General features: G+C 52.7%; 7 protein-coding genes across 7 annotated transcripts; 4 read left to right on the top strand and 3 right to left on the bottom strand.

Moving 5' to 3' along the window:
- Window positions 1-83: 83 nt before the first annotated feature.
- ASPVEDRAFT_34370 (uncharacterized protein) lies at window positions 84-608 on the bottom strand (the record flags this gene model as incomplete). Its single annotated transcript, XM_040810850.1, has 1 exon — window positions 84-608. The coding sequence occupies one exon, from the start codon at window positions 606-608 to the stop codon at window positions 84-86; it is 525 nt and encodes a 174-aa protein (XP_040673961.1).
- A 661-nt stretch (window positions 609-1,269) lies between these two features.
- ASPVEDRAFT_155904 (DUF3632 domain-containing protein) lies at window positions 1,270-2,394 on the top strand (the record flags this gene model as incomplete). Its single annotated transcript, XM_040808489.1, has 2 exons — window positions 1,270-1,786; window positions 1,859-2,394. The coding sequence occupies 2 exons, from the start codon at window positions 1,270-1,272 to the stop codon at window positions 2,278-2,280; spliced, it is 939 nt and encodes a 312-aa protein (XP_040673960.1). The 3' UTR covers window positions 2,281-2,394.
- A 127-nt stretch (window positions 2,395-2,521) lies between these two features.
- On the top strand, window positions 2,522-4,777 carry ASPVEDRAFT_57368 (alpha-galactosidase; the record flags this gene model as incomplete). The annotated part of the gene is made up of 3 exons (XM_040815330.1): window positions 2,522-2,543; window positions 2,592-3,195; window positions 3,241-4,777. The coding sequence occupies 3 exons, from the start codon at window positions 2,522-2,524 to the stop codon at window positions 4,775-4,777; spliced, it is 2,163 nt and encodes a 720-aa protein (XP_040673959.1).
- A 546-nt stretch (window positions 4,778-5,323) lies between these two features.
- On the top strand, window positions 5,324-6,817 carry ASPVEDRAFT_89425 (uncharacterized protein; the record flags this gene model as incomplete). Its single annotated transcript, XM_040818606.1, has 9 exons — window positions 5,324-5,383; window positions 5,438-5,555; window positions 5,609-5,790; window positions 5,834-5,870; window positions 5,914-5,981; window positions 6,026-6,405; window positions 6,452-6,519; window positions 6,568-6,676; window positions 6,805-6,817. 9 exons carry the CDS (start codon window positions 5,324-5,326, stop codon window positions 6,815-6,817), a joined length of 1,035 nt encoding a protein of 344 aa, XP_040673958.1.
- Window positions 6,583-10,032, bottom strand: ASPVEDRAFT_47378 (molybdopterin oxidoreductase family protein). Its single transcript, XM_040813768.1, has 4 exons — window positions 9,880-10,032; window positions 9,449-9,836; window positions 7,662-9,406; window positions 6,583-7,616 (listed from the first exon to the last, which is right to left on the bottom strand). Exons 2-4 carry the CDS (start codon window positions 9,592-9,594, stop codon window positions 6,892-6,894), a joined length of 2,616 nt encoding a protein of 871 aa, XP_040673957.1. The 5' UTR covers window positions 9,595-9,836; window positions 9,880-10,032; the 3' UTR covers window positions 6,583-6,891.
- Window positions 10,033-10,186: 154 nt separating this feature from the next.
- On the top strand, window positions 10,187-11,656 carry ASPVEDRAFT_47377 (molybdopterin molybdotransferase MoeA). Its single transcript, XM_040813767.1, has one exon. It carries the CDS (start codon window positions 10,195-10,197, stop codon window positions 11,524-11,526), a length of 1,332 nt encoding a protein of 443 aa, XP_040673956.1. The 5' UTR covers window positions 10,187-10,194; the 3' UTR covers window positions 11,527-11,656.
- Window positions 11,533-12,216, bottom strand: ASPVEDRAFT_89422 (molybdenum cofactor guanylyltransferase; the record flags this gene model as incomplete). The annotated part of the gene is made up of 1 exon (XM_040818605.1): window positions 11,533-12,216. The coding sequence occupies one exon, from the start codon at window positions 12,214-12,216 to the stop codon at window positions 11,533-11,535; it is 684 nt and encodes a 227-aa protein (XP_040673955.1).
- Between the last annotated feature and the right edge of the window lie 121 nt (window positions 12,217-12,337).

Below are 12,337 nucleotides of genomic sequence, written 5' to 3'. Positions count from 1 at the left end.
CAGGGTAAGGCTGTGAGATACGGACGCCCACCTTCTCGGTGACTCCATCGCGACATAGGGCACCAGCTGGGATCGGCAAGGGCCTACGCAGCGTCGATTACAGTGGGGGGATGTGGCACGATGATTTGGATTATGTGGATTGCATAGACCTCCTGGTGTTCGCTAGCACGTACAAAAGGAGCACCCTCTTCATTCGAATGGGCGGCGACGCCAATCATGCGTCTTCCTCGGTCAGTGACAATGCGCGATGAACCCGGTTCGGCATCCTCGTCTCCGTAGTCGAAGTTGGGGGCGCCAACGTACATCCACAAAGCCGGGCGTTGCCGTCGCAGAGCTGGGTTATAGGCGTCGCCTCGCAAATCGGCTAGGCTTGCGCACTCGGTTTCAAACAGATTCTCCCAGTCGCGATAGGCATGCGGTCTCGGCCCCCAGGGTTGTTCATTTCTGGGCATTGGCGTGCCCACCAGCCAGGCCTCCGCGTTGTGTTGGCGAACCTCAGTCGGGACATCGTCAGGAACGCGACTACGGCAAAACGTGTAAACAGTCTCATATTCAAAGACGACGAGGATGGTGGCGGTTCGGGTGTTGAAGATCCGAATGTCGTTCATGTTCTCTGGCTAATTCGGATGGGCTCCCAGGTTGCTTGCAGGGGGGTTGGGTGGTTGGACGAATAGCTGAGACCAGCGTGTGTTTGGTGTGAGTGGAAACTGCTGTAAAGCGTCAAGATATCAAAGAGATTGCTCTGCGTCCCCTGCAGAGGTCATGGGGCTGATGTGGTCTTTATGTATGTTACAGATTCACACAGCATTGAAGATTCAAACGACTATAATTAAGCGAGCTTCCGGCCATAAAGACGAAACGAAGCTGCCATCTCATGGACAAAGAATTTTATTTAGAGCCCCATACGTACGAGAGGGCGATTAAAAGACTATACTTGGAAACAGAGATTCGCTACGCAGAAACGGAATTCAGATCCTTGTGGCCCAAACACGCCACTTGATGGCTCCCTTACTTGTGCCCGGTGTAGGACCAGATATCCATCCCAATCCAGAATTCAGGCAACCTGTTTGAAACTGGATAGGAGATTGGCAGTGCAAAACCGTGGGCGTTGTGCTTCACGCCCGCCGTCAAAGCGCCCCGTCGCCACCTTGGTTCTTTTATAAATCCGATGTGTCCCCATCTCTGCATCTAGTTCAACAGATCTGTAGCACTGTTTGTCTTTTTAATTTCCCTCTTCGTTTATTATTATTATTTACCTTAGTTTACATCATGTCGGAAACACCCTCCAACCCTGAAACTGGTGGCTATAAGCTGAGCAATGTACTCCGCATTCTGAAGCGCTATATAGAGTCCGAGGAAATATTTGCCATGGAAAGCACTTGCGAGGAGCTGTACCAACTGATTTCACGGGATGTACCTGCTGACAAGCAGCGCAGCACCTCTCAGAGCATTCAGCTCCAGGATAGCGTTGCTGAGGATGCGAGCAGCCAGGACGAGACATCTCAAATCCAAGCGAACAAAGGCTGTCCGACAAAGAGTGACCACATCCTCAGCGAGGCCATTCTGTGCATTTCACTGGACATTCCATACAACGACCAGGCGCAGACGAAGCTTCTAAACCTTACCCGGGAGCTGTCGAAGTGCGATATTCTGCATAAGAGACACGCAAGGTCAATCATGGTCTCCAGTAATTCTGTCGGAGGACCGCGCACATGTCGGGATTACGACTATTTTCGATTCGTGGCCATGCCATACCTTCATCAGGAGTCTTACCGATATGTTAACGGTACGTTTTACTCAAAAGCCCATTATGTGTTACAGCTGATATAACGGAGCTGACGTTATTTATCTTTATCAGGTTACACCTCCGGACCCGAAGGCACAAGGGTTCTGAACGCCACTGCTTTCCAGGCCCGGCTGGCATCTGCTGGGTGCCTGGATACTATTCGGTCCATGATCTGGGACATGATGGGCCTGGAATGGGACAGCTCGACTCACACGAGCACTTTCATCCAAACCGTGTCCGCGTGGGTAATATATGGCGGGTACTTCTTCTTCCATAACATGGTCATTGACCCAATGTCTGTCAATGAGGATAACCAGCGGATGTTCAAGGCGGTGCGTCTTTATCGGGGCCCAATTTTCGGTCTCGAGCGTTGGAACTTCTGGCAGGAACAGCTGCTTCGTTCCTCGCAGGACCCCAGTGTCACTGCAGAGGCTCGCGATCTAGGGCTCCGAGCTGCTGATTTGATGGCGGCTCTGGCGCGAAATATCCGCTGACCGCGAGGTTACCCTGCAGCAGTGGGATGGTTATTTATTTCGCGGCGGACTTTTGTCGGTCTCGCCATGTCCACTCGTTATTTTTTTGTTACAGTTCTCAATTTAAACTATAGTGCCTGTTTTTATCCTCTGTTCCAATGCGCGGGAGACTCTCCGTGGCGCTTCTGGTTAGGCGGCGTCAGCAGGATGCCCTATATAACCGTATGCCTGCCTCTCCCAAGCAACGGTCCATCTGATCAGGATGGTTGAAATGCAAGAAAAAAGTAAATCCAATCCCCTGACGTACATCACCCATCTGACCCCTCCTGTAGTCGCCGTGAACGGCACTAACTTTGCTCTCAACGGCGATAATCTCTCCTATCGCTTCCACGTCGATGAAGCCACCGGCGACCTGAGATCGGACCACTTTGGTGCCCTCGTCGCCGGGCCTATCCCGGCGGATCCTGAGCCCGTCATTGATGGCTGGACGGGCATGCCTGATCGCGTCCGCCGTGAATTCCCGGACCTAGGACGGGGCGACTTTCGCATCCCAGCCTTTTGCATTCGTCAGGCAGAAGGGCATAACATCTCGGCGTTTCGGTATCGGTCGCATGAACTTGTTCCTGGAAAGCCAGACCTGGGTGGACTTCCTGCAACGTTTGCTGGTGTTCGTGATGCCCAAACGGTTATTGTTCGACTGTTTGATGAGTATAGTGACATTGCTGCGGCGTTGACGTATACCGTCTTTCCCAGGTATAATGCAATCGTGCGAAGTGCCAGCATTACCAATGATAGTGCGGAGGAAATTACGGTTGAATCTCTCGCCAGCATGAGCGTTGATCTGCCCTTTGAGGAACTGGAGATGCTCGGACTGCGCGGTGACTGGGCCAGGGAGGCGCACCGGCAGAGACGAACGGTGGACTATGGCGTGCAGAGGTAGGCAGGGCCCAGACAATTATCGAGATACTAACCTCTGGACAGCGTTGGCAGCACGACGGGCTTCTCGTCCCATCTCCATAACCCGTTCGTCGCTCTGGTGCATCCCTCCACCACTGAGTCGCAGGGTGAAGCATGGGGTTTCTCGCTCGTCTACTCCGGCTCCTTTTCTATCCAGGTTGAGAAGGGATCGCAGGGTTTGACGCGCGTCTCGGTCGGACCAAACCAGATGTCCTGGAAGCTTGCACCGGGCGAAACGCTGACCTCGCCTGAGTGTGTTGCGGTCTATTCGGCAGATGGTGTAGGAGGGATGTCGCGCTCCCTCCACCGGTTGTACAGGAACCACTTGATCCGTAGCAAATTTGCGACCGACGATCGTCCAGTGCTGTTAAACAGCTGGGAAGGTCTGTATTTCGATATTGATCATGACCGAATGTGCCGTCTTGCACAGGAATCTGCGGCACTAGGTGTGAAACTGCTGGTCATGGATGATGGCTGGTTTGGCCAGGAATACCCCCGAACATCGGACAGTGCAGGACTTGGAGACTGGATTGCTAATCCGGAGCGATTCCCTGGTGGTCTAGCACAGCTGGTAGACAAAATAACCTCCCTCCAGGTTGCAAACTCGTCCTCGACCCTGCGCTTCGGCATCTGGGTGGAACCGGAGATGGTGAACCCTCAGTCTACTTTGTACCAGAACCATCCAGACTGGGTGCTCCATGCCGGCAAGTATCCACGGACCGAGCAGCGGAACCAGCTGGTGTTGAATCTAGGTCTGGTAGAGGTGCAGGATTTCATTATAAATACAATCACAGACCTCCTCAACAGCGCCGATATCACGTACGTGAAATGGGACCACAACCGGGGCATGGCTGAGACGCCCTCGCCTAGCGCAAACCATGCATACATGCTGGGCATGTACCGCGTATTTGATGTTCTAACAAATCGCTTTCCTGGCGTTCTCTGGGAGGGCTGTGCATCTGGTGGTGGTCGGTTTGATCCAGGGATCTTGCAGTACTTCCCGCAGGTGTGGACATCAGATGATAGTGACGCTGTCGAGCGCATCTTTATTCAGTTTGGCACCTCGCTCGCCTACCCTGCCAGTACAATGGGTGCCCATGTATCCAGCGTGCCCAACCACCAAACAGGGCGGACTACACCATTAACCTTCCGTGCCCACGTCGCCATGATGGGCGGGTCGTTTGGTCTCGAGCTCGATCCAACGGAGATCACTGAGGACGAGAAGAAGACCATTCCCGGGTTGATTTCCCTGGCAGAGAAGGTGAATCCGATCATTCTCACAGGCGATATGTGGCGGTTAGCTCTGCCTGAGGAGTCGAACTGGCCTGCAGCTCTGTTTGTTTCGGAAAGCAAAGACCAGGCAGTATTGTTTCTCTTTCAACTGGCCCCGAATGTAAACCATGCCTTGCCGCGTGTGAAATTACAGGGACTGGAGCCGGAAGCGATGTATAGTGTTGACCGTGATGGGCCCTTTGCGGGCTCGATGCTGATGAACCTGGGCCTGCAGTATTCTTTCAAAGGAGAGTACGCTAGCAAAGTTGTGTTCATAGAGAGGCAGTAGATCTGCTTAATATATGCAGATTGGCTCTTCTAACAATCAAGGCGGTTCTGAAACGACAATCTAGTGGAGAAAAGCTAAGAAAAGCCGTTGAAACGGCACTTAGTACAGATAGTCTTGATCTATCAACTGTAATACTCCGCAAAAGTCCAAGTCCTCTATCCTGCGCTCGGTCTCCGTGTCAGATCCGTCATGCAGAGCGTCTAACCACGCCGACTGGACGGAATAAATTAAAAACCTGCACGCGCAACCATTTCCGGCACTTCACCTTGGCAGGCAAGCCTCGTGTTTCAAGGACGATTTGACTGGTCACGTCTCCTGGTGGCTGTCTCGGCGCAGCCACTGGTGCGGGCAGTTCGTATATTCCTCGGTTGATTGTGACCTTTCACTATAATATAAAGACTTATAACCAGTGCTCGGGGCTTTTTAATTTTGCAATGAGGAATTTCCCTCGGCATTTCGAACGCCCGGCTCTTACAGACATGCTGTGTTCAGCCACCTTGAATGATGGCCAGGATATGGGTGTTGGTTATATTGGTGTTGATGTCAATGCCCAATTTGGCAGATGCTGAGGCCTGCGAGGACATCAACAACCTCCCACAGTGCGCGGTATAAGTGTCTTATTCTTGATAAAAGTGATACAGACCCCTAATTGATAACTAGGCAAACTGCTTACCTGGCCTGTTCGACTGCAACGGGGCACAGCAAGCCCTGTGCGCGGCAGAGTATGAAGGAATCACGTCGTGCTACGAGAGAGACTGCCAACTACGTGAATATCTCTGTAAGATTACTGCCTACATACTGTATCCTACTCTAACACGCTTTAACCATCAGATTCCATGAACATCACCAATGCCGTTTGCGAAATTCCCCCGCGCAGTCGCCACGGAACCCAGATCGCCGTCGGCTCGTCCTTCATCACTCTGACTACGATAATAATGGGATTCAGACTCGCTGGCCGGCCTCCATTCTCTGACTCTTTTGGGGTAGACGATGTGATTGGCATTGTTACTTTTGTACGTGCTCTATCTGGGCGTGGATTGTGTCTGACTAGACCAGATCACGGCGATGGTTGACACAGCAATGATGATTGCAGGTAAGGTCTTTGGACAATATATTTCCGCTGCTAAACAGTCCAGGAGCGAATATAGGCTGGGGAACAGACATGTGGGCGCTCACCCAGGCCCAAATCATCACCCAGATGAAGGTTCGTTTCTATAAGCTACGCAACAGCCATTCTAACAACGCCAGTTCTTCTATGTCGGCATCCTTTTTTTCTACTTTTCGGTTTCAGTCTCAAAGCTGGCTATTCTATTCTTCTATCTCCGCATCTTCACCACCCGCACCTTCAAACGCGTCACCTATGGTCTGATCGCCCTGTGCTCGGCGTACTCCGTCGCAGTCGTCTTCCAGAGCGCGTTCGACTGTACTCCGGCCTCGTACTACTGGACAAGATTTGACGGTATCTCTGAAGGGACGTGTCTCAGCTACACTGCCTTCAAGGTCATGCCGCCGCTGAATATCGCCCTGGACGTGGTGGTTATGCTCCTGCCGCTGCCGTTGCTGCTGAAACTGAATCTGCCTCTGGCGAAGAAGATTCGAGTGATCAGCATGTTTTCTGTTGGTATTTTGTATGTTCGAGAACAGCTTCTTGATGGCTTTTTCTAATTAGAACAGGATTATCGTCGCGGGCATCCTTCGTCTGTCGCATCTCTATCACTCCATCACGACGTATAACATTACTTGTGAGTCTCACCAGCACGTACCAACACTCTTTCTTACTCATATTGCAGATAACGGCGGCGAGATCTCCTACTACGGTGTTATTGAGGGAGACGTCAGCGTTATGTGCACCTGCATGCCTGCCATTGCAGCGTTACTCAAGAGACTCCTACCGCGGTGGTTTGCTTCTGCAAGAAAATCATATCCGACTTTTCAAACCGCACCGTCAACGCGAGGGACATTCCGATCAAGCACGAACCCTACGAAGCCAGCTTCAGGGAGTGCAGAAGATATTAATCTCATTACAGTCTTGCCCAATGATTCCCCAGTACGGAGGCCGGAGAAGTCTCTGTCCAAGCTATACATTAAAGTACATAATTAAATATACGGTGTTCTCAGTAATAAAACTCCCTTGCCAGCCCTGACGCAGATGTATCCAACTGACTCAGTGGCTTCTGTGGTACAAGCAGCGTCTGTGGGCTCTTCACCTTGATATGCTGCGTAACCCACGCCTTCTGCCTGCCCACACTCGTCTGAGCAAAGGTAACTGCATTTACAAACTCAGTGTCCCAAAGGGCCTGACTGGCGGGCGTCAACGCCGTCAAATGACCCTCGATATACGTCAGAAACATCTCCAGCGACTGCAGCGCAATCAGCGCCTCGTACACATCGTTCGACACGTCCTCTTCCATGGGGAACAGAGACCGCCGCAGCCTCTCGCAGACCTTTCGTCCGTACCGTCGACTCTCATGGTACCGCGATATGACAGGCTCCAGCCTTTCTATAGCATCGTACGTAATCCGTCTCATCACTTCGAGGCCAGACTGGATTTCCAGATCGTGCACCAGCCGTGGGATGAGGTCGCTGTAGATATCGCGCAACATCTCGAGGCTTTCGTGCGTTGCGCCTAGCCACATTTCCAACCACCGAATGCGGTTCTGGGACTTGTCGTTGCGGTTTCCGGTTTCTTTTGCGTTGGTTTTATTCTCTTTGACCGCGTGGATGGCGGCTGTTTGACGCTCTGGGGCGATAGGGGGCTGCGATTCCTTCTGGACGCATTTTTCGATTCGAACCGCGCCGGATTTGAACGTTGGCTGTTTGGAGACGGGGTCCCATTGTTCTGGTTTGTTAGATATGTCTTGCTATTCAAAGGATGGGGTCATACCAATGGTGAGTTCGTTTGCTGCCCGCGCGCGCTTGTCCTTTGAGTCGAAGTATCCGAAATGGAACGGAATGAAGACGTGGCCTGTGTTGATTCCTTCAGTCTTTACCGGGAGCTCAACTTGTCCTCGTCTGGACCGTACGATTACCATCTCGCCGTTACTAACGCCGATGTTGTCTGCGTCCGTCTGAGATACAACAACGCATGCATCACGATCAGCGCCCTGCAACCGCTTCGATCTACCGGTCTTGGTCCGAGTATGGAAATGGAAGACATTCCTCCCTGTCGCCAAGAGAAACGGGAACTCGTTATCCGGCTGCTCCAGACTCGGCTTATAGTGACATGATTTGAAAATAGCTCGGCCTGCTGGGTTCATGGCCTGGTATTGCGCCTTGGTGAGCGGTGCGCCGGTGTCGAGATCGTGCCCGAAACTCTCGCAGTACTCGGTATCTGTGAAGAAGATCCCGTCTTCGAAAAGTCTCTCTTTACCGTATGGATACTCTTTCGTGCAGGGCCACTGGATGCCGGAGCCACCGGTTAGTTTCTCGTAGCTCAGCGCGCTGCAGTCGAGGGGTCGGCCAGAGGACATCCTTTTCCATTCGGCGAAGACTTCCTCGGGCTTCGTGAAGGGGATGAGCACGCCGCCGTCTTTATTGCAGAAGTCCATTCGGCGCGCGAAGTCGAGGAAGATTTCCAGGTCTGGCTTTGCTTCCCCCGGTGGCTCGACGGCCTTTTGCGACAGGTGCATTGTGCGGTCGACGTTGGTGAAGCAGCCTGTTTTCTCGCCCCATTGTGCGGCTGGTAGGACCACGTCTGCGATCGCTGCTGTCTCGGTGAGGAATATATCCTGCACGACGAGGAAGAGGTCTGGTTTCGTGAGGAGGTCGCGCACGCGGTAGAGATGGGGGAGGCTGACAAGGGGGTTTGTGCCAGACACCCAGAACATCTCGATGCTGCCGGCTGCGATGAAGTTGAGCATGTTCTGGATATGCGTTGGTTCGTTCCAGTGCGGAACGTGCGTCAGGTCGATGTTCCAGATGTCGGCGATTTCCTGCATGTGCTGGGGGTTCTGGTGGTTGCGGAATCCGGGGTATTCGCCGTCGCAGCCTGTTTCGCGGTTGTTTTGTGCCGTGGGCTGTCCGTTCATTTGAAGGATGCCGCTTCCGGGCTTGCCGATGTGTCCTAGGAGTAGATTTATGTTGTTTATTTGGCATGCTGCGGCGGTGGCCTGGTTGGACTGGTAGACGCCCTGCAGGGCTGTCGAGAGCAGACTGCCGGATGTTGCTAGGGCTCGCGCAGTCTCGTGCAGTTGGGAGACAGGAACTCCGGTGATCCTTTCAACATATTCAGGTCTGTATTCCTTAACGGTCTTCTTCAAGTCGTCTATCCCGCAGACGTGCTTTGCGGTGTAGTCCTCGTTCACCCAGCCGTTCTCGATAATCAGGTGCTGTAACCCGTTCATCAGGGCCACGTTGGTCCCAATCTTCGGGGACAAATGGATTGTCGCTTTCTTTGCTGTATCCGACATGCGAGGGTCGACGACAATGAGTACCGGTGGGTTTGGCCCGGCCAGACGGTCCAGCACTCGAGACCATAGCACCGTCTGCGTGGCGGCCATGTTATGTCCGACCAGGAACAAGCAGTCGGTATAGTCGATATCTGCATATGAACCAGGCTGGCCATCACTTCCAAATGATTCACGCATGCTCGCCGCCGCAGTTGCAGTGCACAGACGCGTATTCCCATCCCTATCCCGTTAGCATTGGACAGGTATAGTGAGCAGCACATACATATGCAGCGTATTCAGCCCAGCCTTCCCAACCATCGCGAGCACATAATACTCCTCGAGCATCAACTGCCCGCTGGTGTAGAATCCAATGCCGTGGTTCGTCAGCCTCGACTGGATATCCTTTGCGCGATCTACAATCAGCGACATGGCCTCGTCCCACGACGCCCGCTCCAGCTTGCCATTGCGTCGGACCAGCGGGTGCTGCAGACGGTCGGGGTGGCCAAGTGTTATCCATCTATGTTGTTAGTATTTTTAGTGCAAGAATGTAGCATACGAACCCGTTCAAACCCTTCGGCCCAAGTCGTCCCTTATTGACCCGGTCGTCGGTTCGTCCACGCACGCCGACGACTTTGCCGTCTTTGACCCCGATGTCCATGCCGCAGCCATTGCTTCATGAATAAGTATTGATCTGTAAATCAAGATAGAGCCTACCTGCAAAGGACACAAGCACTCTGGACCCATTTGTCGGGTTTATCGACGAGATGCGAATCGCACCGCGTCGGCCACTGGTGCTTGTAGGGCGTGCGGTCGCCCCAGATGTTCTTGATCGAGTCCCTGGACTCGACGATCCTGGGCATGTTGAAGCTGCGGAGAGATAATTACAAGGTGTTGATGTTAATTGTTAGTTGAGGTTACTTCTATGTCGTGATTTCATGATGATGTATGTGGTAGTCGGAGAGCTTAAACTGTGCCAAGTATCGTCATTACACCTGGGTTGTACAATTACTACCTCTAGATACAGTTAAGATGCCCCTGGCATATGCAAAGGCTATACGGCTGCTTGAGGATGAGGCGGAGGGTCAGCGCCAGCGCAAGCCCTCTCCCACAGAATCCTGTTTGATATATAATGCCTGCGACCGGGTGGTTTCGACAACAATCCACAGCCCAATCTATACGCCGCAGTATGATACCTCTGCGATGGATGGCTTTGCGCTAAGCGCGGCAGCAACAGAACACGCCTGTGCTGAAGCCCCAGTCACTTTCGAAGTCACAGCCACGACGACTGCTGGGGATCAGCCGCATTCAACGGGGGGCGATCTCAGGGATGGAGTCCCCCCTTGCGTGGAGATCATGACAGGGGCTCCATTTCCCCTTGGTTTGGATCGAGACTGGTATGATTGCTGTGTGCCTGTTGAGGATGTCGTCGTAAGCGAGAACAAATTCTCGACTCGGCGGTATATTGAAGTGTATAAGCCTGCCAGACACTTCCAGCATAGGAGGTTCGCTGGAGGGGACTTCAGCAAGAGGGACGTCATTATTGAAGCTGGAGAGAGTGTGCTGCCGCAGCATGTTATGGCCCTGGCATCGGTTGGCGTCAGGCACATTCCAGTCCTGCGCAGGCCTCGAGTGGCTGTTTTCTCGACAGGCTCTGAGCTTTTCTCGCCGGATGCACTCAGCCAGCCTCATGACTTTATGATACATGACGCCAATGGACCGTATCTGATGACGATGCTGCGGAAATGGGGGGTTGATGTTGACTTTCGCGGCGTCGTCCGGGACAGCCCAGAGGCCATGCAGGATGCCATTTCAACGGTCCTGGACGAGTATGATATTATTGTAACCACCGGAGCAGTATCTGCCGGTCGCTGCGATTTCATTCCCGGGCTAGTGAACAGCATTGGCGGACGGACTGTTTTCCACAAGGCTGCTGTGAAGCCAGGCCATCCGATTCTGTTCTCGATGCTTCCCAGTAGTGGACGCGAGACCGCATTCTTCGGGCTGCCAGGGAATCCTGTCGCCGCTGCTGCGTGCCTTCGCTTCTTTGTTTTGCGATACCTGCAGACGCTGCAGTTGCAAACGGCTGAAAGGCCGCACACAGTCGCTCTCGAACTGTCGGATCCACATACAAACGGGCTCTCGCGGTGTGACAGTGCAAAGAGTCCAGTACTGTCATTTCGCAAAGATCCAGACATATTCCGACCGGGCATATTGAGCCCTGATAGTGGGAAAGTGTGGATCATCGACGACCACAGCCCAGGCAAGACGAAGCCATTCCTCTCTGCCAACTGCTGGGTCCATATTCCCAGGGGAGTGAGCGAGCTGGGCAATGGCAGTGCAGTTGATATCTACCCATGTTGATCATATTTAACCATAGCTATGAACATAAGTCCCAATGTCCTGTGTAATCGACGCGATGTACTCGCTCATCCGTAGAGCTCCCTCATATTCCGCTGGCGTGTTCACATTGTATAGACAGTTTTCGTCGTGGGTTCTAATTGTTTTGCCCTGCGACTTGAGGACGGACTTTGGGCCCAGAATGCCCTTTTTCACATTCTCTTTTAGATGCGACAAGGCAGGGGCTGACCAGACCCCCAGCAGCGGCTCGTGAATCCCATCCGCGTTTTCGAAGCACGTAACAGGTGTTGCCATTTCTTTGCATAGCTGGTTCATACAAGAGACCGAGACAAATGGGTAATCGCAAGCTACGACAAGCCAGGAAGCATCTGGATCGTCGCGGTGGGCAGCAAGAAGGCCGCCAGCCGGACCCACGTCCTGATCATCGTAGAGAAGATTTACCGGGAATGTAAGTCTTTTGTAATACAACTGCAGGGTCGTCTCCGTAAGCCGTTCGATGCGTGGGTTCTCTAATATTGGAGCCAGTACACTCGGGTTTGGCAAGGACAGATAGACTGCGTCGGCGTCGGGACACGCGATGCGCAGTCTGATAAGCTGGTGCTCGTAGACTGGAATTTCATTAAGACAGATAAGTTCCTTGCGGAATCCCATGCGCGCGGAATGGCCGCCTGCGAGGAGAAGTGGTTGAATCATGACATAGATATATTTGTGTGTAGATGTTATGTGTATATATATATATATATATATTGGTGTTCATTTGTATGTTAACTACGTATTACATAATCATGACGACATCTGGAATAACTTCGGAAAA

This window comes from Aspergillus versicolor (genome assembly GCF_001890125.1).
Source record: "Aspergillus versicolor CBS 583.65 unplaced genomic scaffold ASPVEscaffold_15, whole genome shotgun sequence".
In the NCBI taxonomy this organism is placed as follows: Eukaryota; Fungi; Ascomycota; class Eurotiomycetes; order Eurotiales; family Aspergillaceae; genus Aspergillus; species Aspergillus versicolor.
Note: the sequence above shows the minus strand (reverse complement) of the source record. Positions and strands in the feature narration are given on the sequence as shown.